General features: G+C 36.4%; 1 protein-coding gene across 1 annotated transcript in view; it reads right to left on the reverse strand.

The window, feature by feature from the left end:
• Positions 1-6,399: 6,399 nt before the first annotated feature.
• Positions 6,400-21,611, reverse strand: part of ANO5 (anoctamin 5) — a 124,583-nt gene continuing 109,371 nt past the window's right edge. Inside the window, exon 22 of the mRNA XM_078058298.1 lies at positions 6,400-6,557. Coding sequence (XP_077914424.1) covers positions 6,516-6,557 — 42 coding nt within the window. The 3' untranslated portion in view covers positions 6,400-6,515. The remainder of the gene's footprint in view (positions 6,558-21,611) is intronic.

Consider the following 21,611-nt stretch of genomic DNA (forward strand, 5'->3'; position numbering starts at 1 on the left):
AAGAACCATTCTGGGCATCTTCAGGAATGGATGCTATGGAAACCAAGTGAAAATCTGTCATCATCGCCAGAGTTTGCAGAGAGAATGGTGCATTTGACTCTTCAAGGGAGGAAGACTTTATTAAAAATTTACAAGTTACTTCTAGTTTCCTACATTTTGCCCAGCACGCTACCTCCAGCTCTGACAGAGTTGCAGAGAAGGAAGCTTACAACATATTTCATTTATGTTTGTGGAATTCTGGGGCACTTGGTCTCCCTTGGATATAAAACATTTGTACACAGAATGCATAATTATATTGTTCATGAGTTTTGTTTTAATTTCTGATAAAAAGGAAGGAAGGAAGGAAGGAAGGAAGGAAGGAAGGAAGGAGAGAGAGAGAGAAAGAAAAAGAAAGAAAGAAAAAGGAGGAAGGCAAGAAGGGAAGGAGGGAGGGGAGAGAAAGAGAAAGAAAAGATGAGCTGCAACCTCAGTGCCCTTGGTTAAATAAAATACAGCCAGTTTAATATAAATTCCTTAGAATTTTATGATTCTTTGCTTAACTGATTTACAGCACACTATGGAAATATCAATATACTAACAAAATTTGTGGCTATATCTTGTGCTTGTTAACAAATTATGAGTAATTACATTTTCAAGATTTATTTGAAATCGCTTATATTCCTTTAAAATGTGATTTTTTTCTTCATACCATCTTCCCCTAAAGCAGAATTCTAGAGAGACATTCATGTAAGACTTTTGTTGTCACATACATAGGTATAGCATCAATGAATCTATTTCATTAAGCAAAGCAAGAAAGCTATGCTAGCTTAATGTTAATTATTAATGCATTTAACATGAATCACAAACCTCTTAGATGCCATTCAACCAAGTGATTACAAAATTGACTGCCCTTGAGCCACATTGTCAAGGTCAAAATCTTTGGATTTTATTTAAGCCAACAGGGAGAGTAGATTTTTCTTAGGGATTTTGGGACCAAATCTCTAAAGTATGGATCTAAATACAGAATCGTGTAAGAATGTTCCCTAAATAAGCCAAGTAATACAATGTATATGTATACAGTGAATGGATAGCCAAAAAAAGATAATCAAAAGTAGCTAAAACCATCTGCTATTACTAAATTATATTATATATCATTATGAATTATATTAAAGAAAAGAAAGCTAGAGGCATCTTTCTCTCATTTTGATAAATATGTATTAAAATATATATCCCTATAAAACAGTGAACCAGATTTTTCTAAAACTCTGGAATGTTTCAAAATAATATTCCCAAAGATGATCAAGTGTAAGAAGGAAACACACACACACACACACACACACACACACACACACACACACACTAATCTACCTCCTTCCCAATAAAAGATTCAAGTTAATCAGGACTTTACTCATCTAGGGTGCTTTTCAAAATATTTATGTTTTTCAATTCTTTAGTGACCAAATTCATTAGATCAGATTCACTTAGGGATATCCATGATTTTGAAATTCTGTGAAGTTATGCAAAAAATAGAAGTTAGATAAATATCTGTGAAGCTAGGAGGATGATATAAAACTGATTCTCCTTAACACTCCTGCTTATATTTCACCTTAAATAACTAGAGATCTAAACCACCATTAAACAGAATTGCTAACTCTGCACTACAGATTATCTCAGAGGGCACCAAGCAATACAAATCCAACACGAAAACATTGTTTCTATAGTAAAATAATTATATTCACCTTTATTGAAATTAATGTCATCTGACTCCTCCATTCTCTAGATAACAGAGCAAGTCCTTGAATCAGAATTACTGCTAATATTGATTTATTCATTCTAAAAATATTCATTCAGTGCCAAGAATTGCACTAGGTTCTGGGAATATTCCCTGAAAGATCTCACAAGCTATGGGAAATAAACACATAAATACAATTACAAACAATTATGGATGCAATTGGACAAGCAAATAAGTAAATAACCCAGCCTGGAAGTAAAAGTATACGGAAAAGATCCCAGGAAATGATGTTTCCTCCTCTGTCTTAATACTTGAAGAGAAACTTAGCTCTATTAAGGTGATGGCAGCCCAGTGGAATTGGGTAAGGAGGGGTGGTGATACTTGGAGAACATCCCAGCCAGAGGGGACATCTTGAGCGAAGTCATAAACAAAGGAAAAATATTGTATATGGAAAATTACAAGAATTGTTACTAGGCCACCTGAGACCAAAGAATGCCATTTAGGCTTTTCTTAAATTGATAGCTCCCAATATAAGAGACATATACTTGGGCACTATGTACATACCCAACAGATTTTCTTCATGTGTGATCCTCAAATTCAAACACTGAACATGTACTTTTGTGACCTTAAGATCACCAGACTTATCTTTATGCAAAGAAATATTAGTGTTACACATATGATATTAATCTGGTGAGATTACTCCCTTACTCTCTTACCTCCCTTACCCCTTACACACTTTTCCATCCAATTTTAATAGTGCCTTAAATTGAATTATTAGACAAGTCTTCCTATAGAAGAATTGTGGCCTCTACCCAAACACTCTTAAAAATAAAAGGAAATTTCATTGAATTTATTTAATGTGTGTAGCTTATTACAAATTATGAATGACTTTCATTTACATGATCACATTTATTCCTTATAATTATTCTTCAAACTAAACTAATTTCATTCCCATTTTATTGAGGAGAAAAATTAGATTTAATGAATTGCCTGAAGACATGCAAACAGCGATGAAGAAGGAGCATGAGGTAGAGTAATTTGTCAAAATTTAAGATCTTGTTAAAACACAGATTCTGATTCAAAAGATCTAGAGTGGAGCCTAAGATTCAGCAGTTTTAACAAGTCTTCAGGATCACTTGTTCATAGATCACCCTTCAAATCTTGATAGCATTACAGTATGAAAGGTGAAATTGGCTGACCTGGGTTTGGGTCCTGATTCTGTTGGTTATCAACCTTGTAATTTTTAATCAATCATTTCACTTTAATGAACTTCAGTTCCTTCCTTGTGTAGATGACGGGTTATAGTAAGTGGTTTCTGTTACCCCTTCTACTTGTAAAATTTTATGACTTTTTCATTAATTTATTCATTGATGTAAAACCACATTTCCTTTGCTTATTCCACCATGAGATTTTTCTTTTATATTTGAGCTAAGTGGTTAATAATGAACAGAGGAAAGTGCCAATGATATGGGAGAAATATGCTTCTTCCTGAGTTGAATCTTTTTACATATTCAAAGAATACATTTATTGCTTGTTTTACTATGAGTAGATATTGAGTTTTATATGCAATCATTTCAATAATTGTCTCTATAGTATTCTTTGAAATTTATAGAAGATATTACCCAATAACAATGTGATAGGTTTGCATTTGTTTATACCTGCCTGTGAGGAATTACTTCTGAGAGATCTTTTAAATGACTTGCAAATGTTGCCCTCTGGTGGAAGGATATACAATTATTTTAGAAGTAATTGTAGTCCTTAATTATGTAATTAAAACTACTGTTTCCTTCCTTTCTTTCTCTCAGTCTCTCTCTCTCTCTCCCCCTCATTCACTCCCTCTTTTTCTCTTTTTAGTACTTGTTAAATTAATATCTACAACTAAAAATATGAAGTCCTTTTTGTGGACAAAACACTTGAAATTGCCTGACCAAGTACTAAATGTCTTTAGAAGTAAGTTGATTGTCTAAGAATCAGTTAATCAAAGAGTTTTTATAAGGAAATTTAACTCTATTAAGATTTATAAATGATATGGTAATCAGACAGTAGGAAAATGGGTTAAAGTTTCTAATCTCAATGGAATAAATTATGATAATTTTATAAATATTTTGAAATAGTAATGTAAGTTTGATAAGTTTCCTTCTCCATTACCAAAAAATATATTTTAAAGGCATCATATTTAATGCTATTCACAAATCTTTGCTGGAGCATTTTTTTAAGGCAAATTTATTTCAAAAAATTCTTCAAGATGTCTAATTCCAAGGCTATTTTAAATGCAACATTTTCTATTGTTTTTTCAACAAATACTCAACAGATAATTTGCACATGTAGTGATCTAGGCCTTTTTCTGGAATATAGTAAACCAATGAACTTAGGACAGTATCACAGCTTGTTATAATAGATGTAGGGAGTGTATATTCTTGAAGAAAAAGTGCTTTGAAAAGCTATTTTTTTACAGTATCACTTTTTATTATTTGACTTGAATTCCTAAATCAACATTCACTCTAATAATTACACACTTCTTTCAAGTTGAGGCTATACAAATAAGCTCTAGGATTCATCTGTGACTTGTTTCTTATCAAGGCTTTTTAAGTGGACAGCTTTTAGTTCAGCTTTATTTGACTTTACTTGGCAATGTTAGCCTCAGAGACATTTCCAAGAAATTATGATTATACAATTTCTTGAGTGTTGGAGATAGAAGAAGTAATTTAGTTTGTCTTATCCACATCTGTGTACATAACCCAATATGCTGCACTGCTATATTTAGTGGCCTAGTATAAAATATCTTTTGATTTCCCTGTGATCTGTCTGATTAAAAAACTGAAAGCTGGAAGTTTTCAATAAAGCACATTGTAATATTAAGTATATATTTTAACTACCCAAAATGTATATATATAATCATGTATGCTATGTGTTCTTCTTTTAGTGTGTATCTTACTCTGTATAAATTACCATTAGAAAGATTTATACATTTTATTCCTGTCCTTTCTTTCTGTACTCAAGGAAAAAAAAAACCTTCTTATTCACTACACACCATTATGCCTTGTTTAAAGTGAATGGAGACCAAATACTGTTGTTCTAATGCAGGAAAGTACTTTTAATTTTGAATCCCATACTATACATAGAGAGTAATGTGATAAATTGCAGAAGGACTTTGACCTCTCTTTAAACTCTCAAAAATATTTTCTTAAAATGGAAGATGTGATTGTATAAGGAAATACTGGGAGAAATTAGGACAGAAAAGAGATGCAACTTGTAAAATGAATAAAAGAAATATATACTTCAATATGAAGGAAACCAAGGCAGAGATCACCATGACTTAAGATATTTTACAGGTAAATAAAGAGATCAGGTGACAAGTAACATGTAATACCCTTCAAGTCCGATGAAATCTTATCTAATTGAAATGTCTCTCTCTCTCTCTGCATCCTATAAGGATCCTACTTAGCTTTCATCAGCCTAGGTTACTGATTCCCTTCCTTTGAAGAGCATATGCTTGTCATTCCAGATTGTGGAATATTATCTTCCTTGGAGGAAAGCATCTAACATTATTAAAATTTCCCACTTGGCTGCAAGCACCTAGATATTTTCTGTTTAAATTGTTTACATTTTCTATGTTACTTAAGCTATCAGAGGCAGAAGGTGGGGCAATTTCACTTCTAGAATATTTAGAGTGACATTTTCCAAAATAAAGATATGGATAGATACATAGTTTTTTTAATAAGACAGAATATTTAAAATACAGAAAATACAGAATATTTCACTGCTGTAAGCATACTCTATTACAATTTTGGAGAAGTAAAAACAACAGCAAGATCAATAGCGCTCTTTTCTAACTGCTGCCCTCTGGTGGTGAAAAAGAAAAATATTTCTTTAAGTTAAAAAGGCTAACCTAAAGCATGATGATTTAAATGATTTTAAAATCAGCAGGTAAACATGTTTCAAATAATATTCATATTACTTGTGTGTTTTTTTCCTAGCACAAAGAATAAAGAGGCACTGATTAATTAGCACTCAAAAGTTGTGCCACAATTTAAACAGTTTTGTTTATGTCTGCCTATAGAATTATGGTAATGGTAAAGACACCATTATACTGTGGTGAGAACCACAGTGAGTAGGTCTTATTGTGTAAAAAGAAGAGGCTATGATCCTTCACTGACACTTTGGATATTGAGTGCCATTCCCTTTGCTAATTCATTGTGGAGGAACAGAATTAGAGATCTGATCAAACCACACCTGAAATCTGCTCTCTAACTAGACTGACTTCCCTAAAATTTTGAGCCACCAAGTCCCTTTTAATTAATATTTAAGCCAGTTTGAGTCAGGGTTTTCATTCTTGGTAACTGAGAGGATCCTGATTTAACACCTTAAAAGTATTTTATGGATGGATAAATGGATGAATAGAAAAAAGGGTGAATAGATAGATTTGAAGTCTAGAATATAAATTAAAAACACTGGAAAGAGAGAAGGATCATATAAAAGTAATTACAGAACAAAATAGCAGAAAGGCAGAATAGGACGAGACAAAGAATTTCAAGTTAATTCAATTACATTTTTATTCAACATTTCTAAGTTATGATTATGTGCCAGGTCTTTGGCTGGATACCGGGGAAACAGGAAAATAACACAGAGATCTTGCTCTCAGAGAACTCAGATTTTAATTAAGAAATTTAGATTTTTTTCTTATAAATAACATTCTTAGAAGTTTAATCAGGCAATAATGTGGTAAACTGTGGAGAGAAAATGGAGGCAGTGTTCTCACTTCAGAAGATAACTATTGCAATAGTGTATCAGTTGATGAAATGTTTCAAAAATTAGTCTTCTTTCCCATATCATGATCCTGTTGTTCCTAAAAATAAGAGCATCTAAAATTAATATTTTCAGAAGGCTGTTATTATTTTTAGTTTTCTTTTTGTCCCTGTTTTTCTGTTAATTTCCTGTTTTTCACTTTGTTTTAGATTCTTTTAGAGTTTTTCCTCAAACATCTAGGAGTCCTCAGTGGTCCATTTGTATTCAAGGGTAAGGCACTGTGGGGGCACCTGGGTGGCTCAGTCAGTTAACTGTCTGGCTCAGGTCATGATCTCAGGGTTGTGAGATGGAGCCCCCTGTTCAGGCTCCATGCTCAGCAGGGAGTCTGCTCGAGATTCTTTCCCTCTGCCACCTCCCCCCACACACCACACCACATGCTCTCACTCCCTCTTTCATAAATAAATAAATCTTAAAAAAAAAAAGGGTAAGACACTGTGGGTATCGGGCTCACCAACCAAGATTGATCACACAAAAACTCAACCTTTCAGTTGTGGGCCCTGGATAGCAACCACATCTTTTTTCTTGAGTTGACGAGCTTCTCTATATAGGAATCCTTTCCTGAAGATTACACATCTGGCAACCAGTATTCTAGAAGCTGAGTAGAGAAAGGAACTAGAGATAGAATCTCATTATTCAGTATGCAAATTTTCATTTTTCCCCCTGATTTTAGTAAGGCTTCTCCCCTCAGACCTCAGCTGTGCCTGCCTTCCTTGAGACCCAGGTCTGTATGATTCACCCTGCAGGGATACATTTCCATATTCTGCAAGGGTGAGGTGTATTTGCCGATCTCTATAGGCTAAGGTAGGTCTAAATCCTCTTTATAAGGAATTGCAGCAAACCATCTGTTTTTAACCCTAGCCCACAATCTTGCTTTCACAGTGACCTGGTCACTTCAACTCACAAGTTTTTTCCAGGGTTTGCACATGAATCAGATTGCCTCTTGTTGGGTTCCCCTGGCAAGGCATTTAAAGTTCATCTTTCCCCACCATCTAGGCCACTTTCCATTTGTCCATCAGGCTTCCATCTTTTAAAATCTTGTTAACATTCTCTAAATATTGGAACCTCCTGTTCCAATCTCTTTATCCTTGGGCATTTTTAACTTAAAAAAAAAAATGCTTTACTATCATTTTAATGAGGTCCTAGGAGAAAATGGACATAAGCTACATATGTTCAATCATTCAAATTTAATCGGAAATCAGTGTCTATTTTATAGTTTAAAAAAACTCTGTTGAAAACTATGTCCACACAAAAACCTACACATGGATGTTTATGGAGGTTATAAATTGCCAAAACTTAGAAGCAACCGAGATGTCCTTCAGTAGGTGAAGGGATCGCTAAACTACAGTACATTCAGACAATGGAAAATTATTCAGCACTAGAAAAGAAATGAACTATCAAGCCATGAAAAGACATGGAGGCACTTTAAATGCATATTATTAAGTGAAAGAAGCCAATTTGAAAAAAGCACATGCTGTATGATTCCAACTATATGACATTCAGGAAAAGGCAAAATTATGGAGAAAGTGAAAAGATCAGTGGTTACCAGGGGTTCTGGGGGTGGGGTACTGGGAGGGGAGGGATGATAAGTGGATCTCAGAGGATTTTTAGGGCAGTGAAAATATGATACCATACTGATGGATACGTGTCATTATACACTGGTCCAAACCCATACAATGTACAACAGCAAGAGTGAACCCTAATATAAACTATAGATTTTGGGTGAATATGATGTGTCCATGTAGGTCAGTTGTAACAAATGCACCCTTCTAGTTGGAGATGTTGATATTGGGTGCGGGGTAGGGAGTATATGCAAATCTCTGTACCTTCCCCTCAATTTTGCTATGAACCTTAAACTCCTCTAAAAAAAATTAGGTCTTAATATTTTTAAAAAGACTATGGTGTAAACCTTGAAGCAGATCTTGTGTTTCTCTTTTTTAGGGACAGAAAAAAATAACATACTTCTCACAGAAACAATTGTAATATTTCAGTTTATACCATTCTGATCAAGGTTAGCTGAATTCCCTAGGGAAGCCTACCTCTCCACCTTCATCTTAACTAATCTCATTCTTGCTCTTTACACACCATGAACACAGGAAGTGTGTTTTTGGGTTAGGACCTGTTCCGGCTTACCATCGTATTATCTTTTTTAAAAATTCTCTTAATTACAGGGAACCTGGCTGGCTCAGTCAGTTAAGCATCTGACTCTTGATTTCAGCTCAGGTCGTGATCTCAGGGTTGTGAGATCCAGCTCTGCGTCAGGCTCCACGCTGGGTGTGGAGCCGGCTTGAGATTCTCTCTCTCCTTCTCCTTCTCCTTCTCCCTCTACCACTCCCCCATCCTTTCCCTCTTTCCCTCTCTCAAAAAGAAAAAAAGTAAAATTCTCTTCTTTCTAGATCATATCACTACAGAAAACTATCTTGTCTAATTTTCTGCTTTCTCTCTGTTTTAGTTTCCTATTGCTACGGTAACCAGTGAACATAAGCTTAGTGGCTTAAAATGGCATACGTTTATTATCTTAGCGCTCCGTAGCTAGGAGTCTGACACAGGTTTTACCTAAGCTAAGCTCAAGGTGTCGGGAGAGCAGCATTCTCCTGGACACTCCAGGGGAGAATGCATTCCTTGTCTTTTCTAGCTTCCGGAAGCTTCCTGAATTCCGGAAGCTTCCTGAATTCCTTCCTGAATTCCATCACAACACATCACATCACATCACATCACATCACATCACATCACATCACATCACATCACGAATTTCCTTCTGTAGATGTATTTGCAAGTCAATGTTGGTGTCACTTAAGCAGGTTCCTGCTGCAAGAAATTTGAGGCCATCCTTCTTCGCTTGCAAGGTATCTGGGCTCTGGACATTGTAAACATTTCCCTTTAAGTTAGGACAGAAACCCTGGTCATCGTGCTATAGACAGAGAACTGTTTGGATAACATAGAATGGTTCAGCAGGTATTTTTGAATAAATGAGTAATTGGTATTTGAACTTAGAGTTGTTTTCTGAAGAAAGTGAATGGATTTAGTCCTCTCTTATGACATTTGGCCCCAGTCACCAATCAAATCCCTCTGACCTCTGCTTCTATCATCACATCTCCTCTGATTCTACTGCTTTCCTTTTTCATCCATAAGGATCCTAATGATTATATCAGGTTCACCTGAATAATCCAGCATAATTGCCACATCTCAAGATCCTTAACTTAATCACATCTGCAAAGTTCCCTTTGCCACATAAGAAAACATATTCACAGGTTTTGTGGATTTTGGTGAGAACATCTTTTAGTCAATTTGCCTGCCATCGTATCCATTGATTCTCTGTTTTGTGTTTTGTTGTACCTTTCTAAGTCAACTAGAGAAAATTCCTAAGTGGCAGAACTGTGCCTATTTTATTTTCAATTTTATCCCTGGCACCCAGAATATTCCTGCAACAAAGAAGGTCCTTAGTAGGTTTTTTGTTGTTCTTGTTATCTGTTGTTTCTAAAAAACATGTTTATTTTCAGTCAACCATATTTTCATGTTTCTGCATGTTTCATGTTCTATGGAAGAACAGCTTAAGACCACTCAATGGCCATCCCTATCGATTCAGTGACCTGTGGACCAGTCCCCGGTGGCAGGCTGAGCACTCCCGTCCTCACTAGGGAACTACTGGGTAGGCACAGAGGACACCTGCATGGCTTCAGGCCTCAGACCTCAGGTTGAGCAGCAGTACACTCGCCTTGAAATCCCTTCTTGGTCACAGTCTTTTTAGCAGCAACCTGATCTTCCTTTTCAATCTCTTCAGGATCCCTGTAGAAGTAGGGATCAGGCATGGATGGGTTCTTACAGGGCACCACACACACTGGGAAGTTCTAGGTCAGCATCCACCACATCAGACCCACTGCTGTTGTGCAGAATGGCATGTCCACACAGGGTAGTCTATGTTACATAGAGTGATGTACACAGGTTAGCATAAGACATGTCTTTGAGAGGCTGGTGGTCATCCCTGGGATCAGTAAACATCAGAAAATGTGACTCCTGGGAAGCTGCCTGCATCTGGCTAGTGAAGGTTCCAGAAGCCAAGCAGCCAACAGTAGGAGTGGTTCTGCTAGCAGCAGCATACTTCAGCCCATCCCCCTGGCCAGTATTCCCGGAGGATGTGACACTGACATCAGCCACATCTCCCACGGCAACAATGGCGTGAGCCATCAGCAGAAGCTGCTTCCAGGTGCTCTTCAGATTTATGGTGTAGATGCCATCACATCACATCACATCACATCACATCACATCACATCACATCACATCACGAATTTCCTTCTGTAGATGTATTTGCAAGTCAATGTTGGTGTCACTTAAGCAGGTTCCTGCTGCAAGAAATTTGAGGCCATCCTTCTTCGCTTGCAAGGTATCTGGGCTCTGGACATTGTAAACATTTCCCTTTAAGTTAGGACAGAAACCCTGGTCATCGTGCTATAGACAGAGAACTGTTTGGATAACACAGAATGGTTCAGCAGGTATTTTTGAATAAATGAGTAATTGGTATTTGAACTTAGAGTTGTTTTCTGAAGAAAGTGAATGGATTTAGTCCTCTCTTATGACATTTGGCTCCTAAGTGGATTCTTGATCACTAGTCTCTCCCAGGCTCCAGTCCATTTTCCACATCCCTGTGGGACTGCTGGAAGCAACACTCAGATCTCTCCACCAGTTTTAGCAAAATCTTTCAGAACTTCAATCTCAAGAATCATTTTACAGTTCCTCCTGACATCTGCTCGTTGGGCAATAGCTGGTCTGAATCTGCCATTCCAAATTGACTTCCCACTTTTCCTTTTTAGTGTTCTACACACTCCAACAGATTGGAGCCTGCTATTACCCACAAAAGCCCCACTCCTTGCTCTTCTGACTGTATGCTCACTACCACTCACCCATAATTCCATTGTGCTTGCCTCCATTTACCAGTGCCCAGCATGGCTCATCATTCCTGACCCAGATCAAATGCATGCTCTTTAATGAAGTTCTTTCCTTTATCCCCTCACTGGAAAGTGAAATTCAGCTCTGTCATTGGAAGAAATGAACAACCTTGGAGAAGGCAATTAAAACTCATCAAGCCTCAGTTTCGTTATCTGTTAAATGGAATGAGTTATATCTATCTTCTGTAAATTAAATAATGCATGTAAGCTACCTCTCACAGAGCCTGGCACATAGGAGTAATTATTAATATGATGACGATGATTTATTTAAAACTCTTACATGAAATGTCATTTTCAACCCTGCAGTCTTCGAAAATGGGGTTCATATTTGCATTATGTGCATTTTCCATAACTCTTGCCAGACAGGCAAACAGTAAATAATGTTGAATAAATATATCCTCCTAAACTTTATTACTGGGTTCTGCTTGTGGCAAAGGGTATTGTATTAGTTTCCTAGGGCTATCACAGCAAATTACCACATACTGGGTGGCTTAAAATAACAGGAATTTATTCTCTCACAGTTCAGGAAGCTAGAAGTCCAAATTCAAAGTGTCAGCAGGGTTGGTTCCTTCCATGAGGGAGAAATCATCTCATGTCTGTCTCCTAGCTTCCAGTGGTTTGTGGCAATCCTTGTCCTTTCTTAGCCTGTAGATGGGTCACTTCAATCTCTGCCTCTGTCTTCACATTGCTTTCTTCTCTGTGTCTCTGTGTCCTCTCTTCTTAGAAGGACTTTGGTCATTGGATTTAGGGCCCACTCTAAATTCAAAATGTTTTATCTCAAGGCCCAAATAATGTCACATTCTGAGGTTCAGATAGACATGTATTTCGAGGAGACACTCTTCAATCCACTACAATTAAATCCAAGACTCCTTCTTTCTTATAACAAATTGTAATTAAGAATCTAAATTTTAAAACTACACTGTACTGGCCTGGGCCCTGGCCTTTTTTACAGGATGTGTGGCTTTGGTTACATTGCTTAACTATACCCAGTTTCAGCTTCTGGATAAGGGAAATGAGGATAGTAATAATATCTATCTTAAAGAGTTTCTGTGTGGGAGGCCTGGGTGGCTCAGTTGGTTAAGTGTCTGCCTTTGGCTCAGGTCATGATCCCAGGGTCCTGGGATCAAGCCTCGCATCAGGCTCCCTGCTCAGTGAGGAGCCTACTTCTCCCTCTGCCTCTCCCCGCTGCTCGTTTTCTCTTTCTCTCTCTCTCAAATAAATAAAATCTTAAAAAAAGGAGTTTCTGTGTGAATTAAGAGAAATAATCCTTATAAAAGGGCTTAGTGTAGCTTGGTTGCTGCTAATCAAGCAGTAAATGTTGGCTTCTTCTTTTATTTACTTTTTTTTAGTTTTACAAGGTACATCTCTCTGCCTGGAAAGCTCACATCTCTTCCACTTTTTACCTGATTAAATTCTAAGCATTCGTGTCTCAGTTTAAGGTTTACTTCCATGGGGAGGCATTCTCTGACATCCTCAGTGTGATCTAATAGTTCACCATAGTCCTTCTTTCAGTCTTTATCACAATTGTATAATGATGAACTATTATAAAACAATAATTGAATGCGTTTTAGGGAATTAACATTTGATCCCTGGCTCCCCATGTAGGTATACGCCCCACAGAGACAAGAACTCTGTCCAGTTTGATAGGGACTCAGATGGCCTGGGATAAGATCCTGGTCCCTTCACTCTTCCCCCTTGCCCGAGTTCCTCTGTCTGTGCAAGTCTGTTTCCTCACTCGAAGTGTCTTTAGCATCATGACTCATCCTGAGCAGTTATTGTGAGGATTAAATGAGATCCTGTATGAAAAACACATAGCTCACAGTGTCTCTCACATGCTAAGGGCTTAAAAATCGCTAATCAGTATTTTGTTTTCAGTTCCTGGCACTTAGTTGGTTCAATGAAAGAATGAGCCATGAGCCAGGTTATTGGTCAAATCTAGAAATACAATCTGTGCCACAGAATAGTGTGGCAATTGAATAGTTTCCAGTGACCTTGTCCTCGTCAGAGATTTTCTCTAACGAAAGGAGCTAGAAAGCCCAAGGGAAGAGCTGCCTAACACCACTGCCCCCAAATAATTTTCTTTCTTATAGCCTTTACAATCCCATTTAGAACCGGAATTAAAAAAAAAAAGGTTCAGAGAATCCAATTTCTTTCTAGCCCTAGGGTGGTCTTTTGGAGATGAAGAAAGGCCTTTGGAAGGGCAGTGAAAAAGATCAGGCTAAGCAAGGCTAGTTCCTTATTAGTGACATGAGGTTGGACGCAACATGCTTTAGTGTAAGGAGGGACAGAAACTCATCCGGACTTTGCAGCTTTTAATGTGCTTCTCTACAGTCTAGGAAAACAACCACCACGATGCTGTGTGAGCACAAAAAGGCAGCTTTAAAATTTTAAATAAGATTAGTCACTACCCTAAGTATAAATTGGCATTCCGGAAGAGAGATGCCCACTGAAGAGCATACAATGTTATTTCTGCCCTGCTTCTACAGCAGTAAAGGCAATTTAGTGGTAAAATGTTGCCATCGGACTGACCCAGTTTAAAACTCTGATGGAAATGTCACTTTTTTTTTTTTTAATGAGTCATGAATCACACAGGTTTTAAATCTACTTTTTAGGGGCTGACAGTTTGATGGCTGAAGTCATTTATATTTCCTTAAATAAAGGGTGCTAAAACAAGTGTATATATATATATATATATATATATATATGTATGTATATGTATATACATATATATATTTCTTTTGCTGAGACACATAATTTTAGAACTTGAAGATTATTTAGTCATTTTCCAACCATTCATTAAAATTGATTTTTGTGTATTGACCTTATATGCTATGACCTTGCTAAATTCAACTATTAACTCTATTAGCTTTTTTGTTAAGTAATAATGGATTTAGAACTCAGAAAAAGCAATGTATGACAAATGGGAAATCCCACTGCTTTGGAGGATGGTGACAGAAAGATGAAATCAAAAAGAGGAAAGCATATTAATAAGACATGAATTTCAATTTCCCCTTCCTAGGTTTCAGTCCAGAGAGGAATACGTATTCTAATAAGGTGAGGGGATGTAAGCAGATGCTACTGGTACTCATGCCATCGACAATTAAAGACAGCTTTATTATTTCCTCTCCAATCTCTACGCCCTTTATTTTTTTTGTTGCCTTATTACACTCATTAGGACCTTCAGCACAAGGTTGAGTAGAAGTGGATTAAAGAAGTGGTTTCGTTCCCAAAAGTTTCCATAGGTTTGATGTTAGTGTAGTTTTTTGTTGATGCCCTTTATCAAGTTGTAAAAATTCTCTTTTGTTACCAGTTTGCTGAAGGTGTTTGTTATGAATGGGTGTTGAATTGTCTTTTTCTTCCTCCAAAATTTTAAGTAACGTGATTGCATGATTTTTCTCCCTTATTCTTTAAATGAGGCTAATGATGTCAATGAACTATTGAATATGAAACCAACTTGCTTTGCCCCTTTCGGATAAGCCCCATTTGGTCATGATGTGTTGTAATATTTATATGTTGCTGATTTGGTTTGCTAACATCAATTTAAAGATTTTTGTTTCTATCTTCTTAAGGCAGAGAAGTCTGTGCTTTTACTTTCTTGTAATATTTCCTTTTGATTTTGCAGAGTAACGCTGGGCTCATAAAATGAGTTGGAAGCAATCTCTCCCTTAAGTCCTTGGATAGACAGGTAGATACTAGATATGGAGATATTAGCCAATTTAAAGTCAATAAGCAGTAATTTAATCATCTCTGTCATTTCTACATCTGTTTCTGTTGACTTGTTTGACTTCTGTTATGGATCATGGCTTCCCGCTTTATTACGTGTCTAATCATTTTTTATTATATGCTGAGCTTTGTAAATGTTACACTGTTGAATGTCTGGATTTTTCTTTCCTCCTTTGAAAACTGTTTTTGAAATGCAGTTATATTATTATTAATCCATCTGATTCTTTCATGACGTATTTTTAAGCATTGTTAAGTTTAAGAGTAGCCTATATTCTAGGGCTAATTTAAATCTGTCTCACATGAGACTACTCTAAGGTGTCATACCAAGGTGTGACCTTTCTAGGATCTCTACCGATTGTCACAGGTGTTCACAAGTTCTTCCCACCATACATAGTAAGAACTCTGCCTTTCCCCCATACCGACATGAGCGTTGAGAACTATTCAGCTTATGGCCATCTGGTTATCATTTGCCTGACCTCACACAAAGTTTAGGAGCTGGTAAGAGAATCAAGGGAATTCCTGTGCAGATTTCTGGAGCTCCTTCTCTACATAGGTCCTTCCTTTTCAGTGGTACATCCTGCCAATATCAGCCTTCCCAAATCCCTGAACCCCAGTATCTCTCCCCTCCACTCAACAAGCCAGGCCCTGCTTGGGCCTCCTCTCCCTATTATTCAGCCTTGAAAGTGCCTCCAGGCAGGGAGCCCAAGGGATAAGAGAGCTCTCTTCATTCCTTTCCCTTCTCTCAAGAAGCCCAAGTTAGTGAGGTCTAGTTGTTTACTCTTTGCAGGCAATCCGGGACCAGTTACTGAGTGCACTTCATAAGGTCTTAATAATATCTGAGTATTACATTGGAATTTAATACTCACGTATGTGAGTCCTCTAGCACAAAGTCATGAATAGTGGTGCTGATAATTACTGTTCTCCCTCACCTGCCCACCTTTCAGTTCACAGTAGCAATAAATCAATGTTTAGGAAATTATTTACTCACCATGTGTCTGTAAATATACTAAAATCCACTGAATTGTGCACTTTAAATGACTGAATTGTGAACTATGTATTTATATTTCAATAAAGCTGTTTTTTTTTTTAAATGCATTTGGCTTCTGTTTGCAAACCAAGAGCTGAGCTTAGAGGTGTCCCCCATAGAGCTCTTTCAGTGCATAGAAAAAAAAAAATCTCAGTTGACTATTTAAAAAACCTTGAGTAATAATGGATTTAGAACTCAGAAAAAGCAATGTATGACAAATGGGAAATCCCACTGCTTTGGAGGATGGTGACAGAAAGATGAAATCAAAAAGAGGAAAGCATATTAATAAGACATGAATTTCAATTTCCCCTTCCTAGGTTTCAGTCCAGAGAGGAATACGTATTCTAATAAGGTGAGGGGATGTAAGCAGATGCTACTGGTACCCTACCCATTGCCCTTCACTCACCTAGAGTTTACTGCAGCTTCTGTGGACAACTTCCATAAAGACTGTCGGCATCCCACCCCAAGTGCCTGCATCTATTTACCTTTTTCAGAATGATTTTTCTGGCTGCTAGAGTGTTCTTGGCTTGCAGGGACAGGTAAAACTTTGTAATTTTTCCTAGGAGCAACCTTTAATCAATGAGTGATGGGAGTTGTTGGATAAAGACCCTGTCTTGTCCCTCCCTCAGTGTAAGAATTCTGAACTTTGTTTTCAATAGTGTTTCTGAGGATCCTCAGTAGGGCTGAACTCTAGGTTCCTATAATGGTAGCCCACTGATAAACACATGCTTTATTCCCTGCCTCCTCTTCTCACTCCCTGGAATCACATCCTAAAGACAGTATTTCACCCGATCCTTATCACAGTCTCTGCAACAAGCACGGGAAGACTGAAAGCAGGATGTACTTGCCCCGATATCCAGTTGGGGTCTCAAGGAGGAGACTAGGAGGTTATACACAGGACTCTGCACTAATAGGGACCAGCCCAACATAGCAACAAAGAGTGGATGGGTGTGATCAGGCAGACTATCTAGTTGTCCTCCTCAATTCTTGTGCATAGTGGATCCTAAGCTGAGAACCCGGAAAACTGCCAAGATAGAGGGCACTATCCAGCAGATGTTGAGAGCTGGCCACTGCACCAGGGGGTTAGATGCGGCCATGACATAAACTGAGAGGCAGCTAGCTAGTGAAACCTGAGGGCAAATAGAGCCGGCAAGAGGAAGATAGTTTCTCCCCCTGAGGTATATTGTCCAAGCCAATATCACAGGTTTACTTATCATAGGATGCCACCAGGCTCCCAGTGGCCATGCTACCAGGGTCATTTGCCAAAGAACAGTGGAGAACAGTGCACATACACACTACAAAATCAGTATGAGACCAGAAAAACCCTCCTCCCATTCCACATTTCCCTCCACTTATAAACTGGAACACCATCTTTGCTGTAGAAATAAGAGGGGAGGCAGGATCCCTTAGAGACTGAGCATTTTTATCCAGGAATTACTGAATTAACCTAAGCATTCTGTTTGCTTCTTTGGATCCAACTTACTTGGAAACCAGGTAATGGTTAAAAATTATATTTCTCCCTGCTACCAGCAGGTGGCGATCAAGATAAGAATAATTACGGACAGTAACATTTCTGCTTATCTCAGTTTCTAATGTGAGTTAAATTGTGAACTCAACTGTATACACATGAAATTACCTGTTTTGTGGAATCTCCATATTAATTAATATCTGCAGTTTACAAGTTTTTTATTTCTGTAACAAATTTCTAGAGTTAAATTGCTTGTCAGACAGTATGTAGTTTGTTTTTGACTGTTAATTCAGATATATATTCAGGAAAACTTCAGATACATACAAAAGTAGAAAGAATAGCTGTTAAAACCCTTATGTCCTCATTATTGAATGAGAACAAATGTGAACACTTGGCAATCTTGTTTTATTCATATCTCCTCCCATTTAATTATTTTAAAGGATATAATCACTCTGTCATTTCACCCACAAATAATTAGGATGTGTCTCTAAAAGATACATACTCTCAAAATTATAGCAATAATTCCATTACCATACCTAAAATTTGAAAATGATTCCATCCTCCATTTTGAGAGGGAAAAAAAATAATTTTCTGAAAGTTTTTATTATGAATGGGTGTTGGATTTTGTCAAATGCTTTTTCTACATCTATTGATAAGATTATGTGATTTTTCTTCATTAGCCTGTTGGTCTGACGGATTAACTAACTGATTTGTGAAGATTGAACCATCCTAGCATTCCTGGGATGAGTGCCACTGAATCGTGGTGCATAATTCTTTTTATACATTATTGGATTTAATATTTTGTTGAGAATTTTTACTTTGATGATCAGGTGAGATATTGCCTGCATACTAATTTTTCTGCATAATAATGAAGTTGAGTACTTTGTCAAGTATTTATTGGCTATTTGGAATTTTTTTTTTTATATTGTGTGCTTAAGCCTCTTAACCATTTTCAATAACAGGTTGTCTATCTTATAAATTTGTAGCAATTTCCAAAAATATTGTGGATATATCTTTGTCAGGAATATATGTTGTAAATACCTTTTCCTATTCCATGGTTATAATTTCAATTTTTTATTGATGTATAATATTCATAGAGTACAGTGAACAGATATGCACAGCTTAATGAATTCACAGTTATGTATACACCTGTGTAACCACAACTCAAACGAAAATATAAAACATTTTCAATAGTACAGGAAATTCCTTCATGCATTCTCCCAAATGACAACTCCCCCAAAAGTAACCATTATTCTGACCTTTACTATCATGGGTTCATCTTGCCATGTTTCTTAACTTTATGTACATCAAAAACATGTACATTAGACATGCAAATGTACTCCTTTGTGTTGAGCTTCTTTTATGTTCTTTGAACTTTAATAATGATACTTCATTATTTCATTGCTATTAGCATTCTATTTAATTAATATAACACAACTTAATTCTCCATTATGTTGTTATTAGATTTTTAGATGGTAGCTAGTTTGGAGTATAATAGATAAAGCTGCTATGGACATTCTTTACATGTCTTCTGGTGGATTTAAGTATTTAAAAATTGTTCAGTCATAGGGTAAACTAATGTTTAGATTTAGTAGCTCATACTGAGCAATTTTCAAAGTGTTGGTAATAATTTTCAGTCCCATCAGCAGTGGATGAGAATTCCACTGGCTTCTTTCCTTTCAACACCTTTATTGTCGGTCATTTCATATTTGCCATTCAGGTAAGGGTGCACTGGTCTAACTGGCATCTCTCCTATGACTAACGGTGTTGTTTACCTTTCCATAGTTCATTGGTAATTTGGACTTCTTTGGTAAAATGTCTATTTAAAGTCTTTTGACCACTTTTAAAAATTGGGCAGTCTTTATTTCATTTATAGAACTTACTCATATATTCTAGGTACGAGCCATTTTGGAAATACTTTATCTGTGGCATATATTTTCACACTCTTAATGTTGTTCTTTATTGAATAGACCTTCCTAATTTTAAAGAAGTTAATGTATCTACCATTTCTTTAATTGTTATTGTTTTGCTTATCCCCAGCCATGAAGATAGTCTCCTGATTTTGGTAATTTCTGATTCTCTGTCTCTTGATCATTTCTTGCTAGGCATTTATCAATTTTGTTAGCTTTTTCAAAGAATCGACTTTTGTCGTTAATTTTCTCTGTTGTATGCTTGCTTTCTATCTTATTTTTATTATTGCTCTTTTCTCCATTCTTTGAGTTTATGTCGCTAATTTCTTCCTATATATTTGAGATAGAAGCTTAATCTATTTTCATAATTTCATCTAATGTATGCATTAAGATCCAGATATTTTTCTTAAAACAGTGATTTAGCTGCTTACCACAAATCATGAAATGTCAATATTCATTTTCATTTAAAAATGTTACCTAATATGCATCGAGATTTCTCCTCTAATCCATATGGCATTGAGAACTGTGTTGCTTAATTTCCAGATATTTTGAAAATTTTCTAATTATCTTTCTGTTGCTGAGTTCTAGTTTAATCCACTGTGGTCAGAGAACATACTCTAAATGATTTCAGTTCTCTGAAATTGTATTCGCTTTATGGCCCAATATGTTCCATTTTAGTAAATTCCATGTGCCCTTGAACAGAATGTGTATTTTGCTATTTTTGATGTAATGTTATCTCTATGTCATGTTGATTGACTGCATAGTTAAATATTCCACGTCCTTGTTGCATTTTCTTTTTTCTGCTTAGTCTACCTGTTACAAGAGCATATCAACATGGTTGTGGATTTATTATCCCTTCTAGTTCTACCAACATTTCTTTTATGTATTTTCTTGTATGTTATTAGATATACATCTTTAGAATAGGTATGTATTCTTTTAAAAATTACCATTTTTTCATTATAAAATATCTCAAACTCTAGTTATTACATCTTGCCTCACAATCTACTTTGCCTGATATTTGTATAGATCTATCTTATTTCATTTAAGTTAGTGTTTCCATGGAGTATCTTTTTTCCATTCTGTGCCTTTCAACCTCTCTGTGTCCTTATATGTGAAGACTCAACAGACAGCCCTGGAATTTTACCAAGGCTATTTATCCTTGGTGGGCCCTGAACTTAAATATTTTTCCAAAGCCCTAAGTCTGTCGAATGCTCAGCTCAGCTTCTCTCCCTTTTAGCTAGTACTTTCGCTTTTGAAACTCCCAATTTCCTTAAGGAGAAAAATCACCACAAACACGGGCTGACCTTGCTCGCTATGTTTTTCTCCCCTCTCCTGGATACTGATTCTAAAAGGCTGGAAGTCCCCCTTTGCTTTGTAATTCTGATATTTCCAACTTTTTAAAACATTTTACCCAATTTTTCTAGTTGTTCTCGGAGTTTCCATGATCTGAACAAAACCCAGGCTATTACTACTGGAAGTGTAATTTCTTGTTGCTAATAATAAAAGGGGTGGGTCTAATATAGTCCCATTAAAAATGATGTTTTCTGTAAGCTTTTCATTAATTTCTCCTCTTAAATCCATTTCTCCTTTCTTTTCCTTTCTGTTTCATTGCTGTTCTCTAATTTCTTTTGATGTTTAGCCTATTTTTTCTTTGTTCTGTTTGAATAGCCTAACTGAAGGCTATATACTTCCCCTAAAAGCAACCCACAAGTATTTAGTACACTCACAAAATTTGAGCTGCTCAGTACTTCTAGTTCTATGTAATTAGATCTTCTAGGTTCTATTTTGATTGATTTTTTGATTCATAAATTATTTCAAAATCTGTCACATAATTTTCTGGTTATCTTATTATTGTTTTCTAGTTTCATTTTATTATAGACAGAGAAAATTACCTTCTGATTTTAGTCCTTTGAAATTGTTTTTTTGTTTTTTTTTTTAATGGCCTTGCATTTGGTCAGATTTTGTGTTTACAACGTTCTTGAAAAGAAATTCCTATTCTTAGTTATTGAATACAACGTTTTATGAA

The sequence above is a fragment of the Halichoerus grypus genome, chromosome 11, assembly GCF_964656455.1.
Source record: "Halichoerus grypus chromosome 11, mHalGry1.hap1.1, whole genome shotgun sequence".
Classification (NCBI taxonomy): domain Eukaryota; kingdom Metazoa; phylum Chordata; class Mammalia; order Carnivora; family Phocidae; genus Halichoerus; species Halichoerus grypus.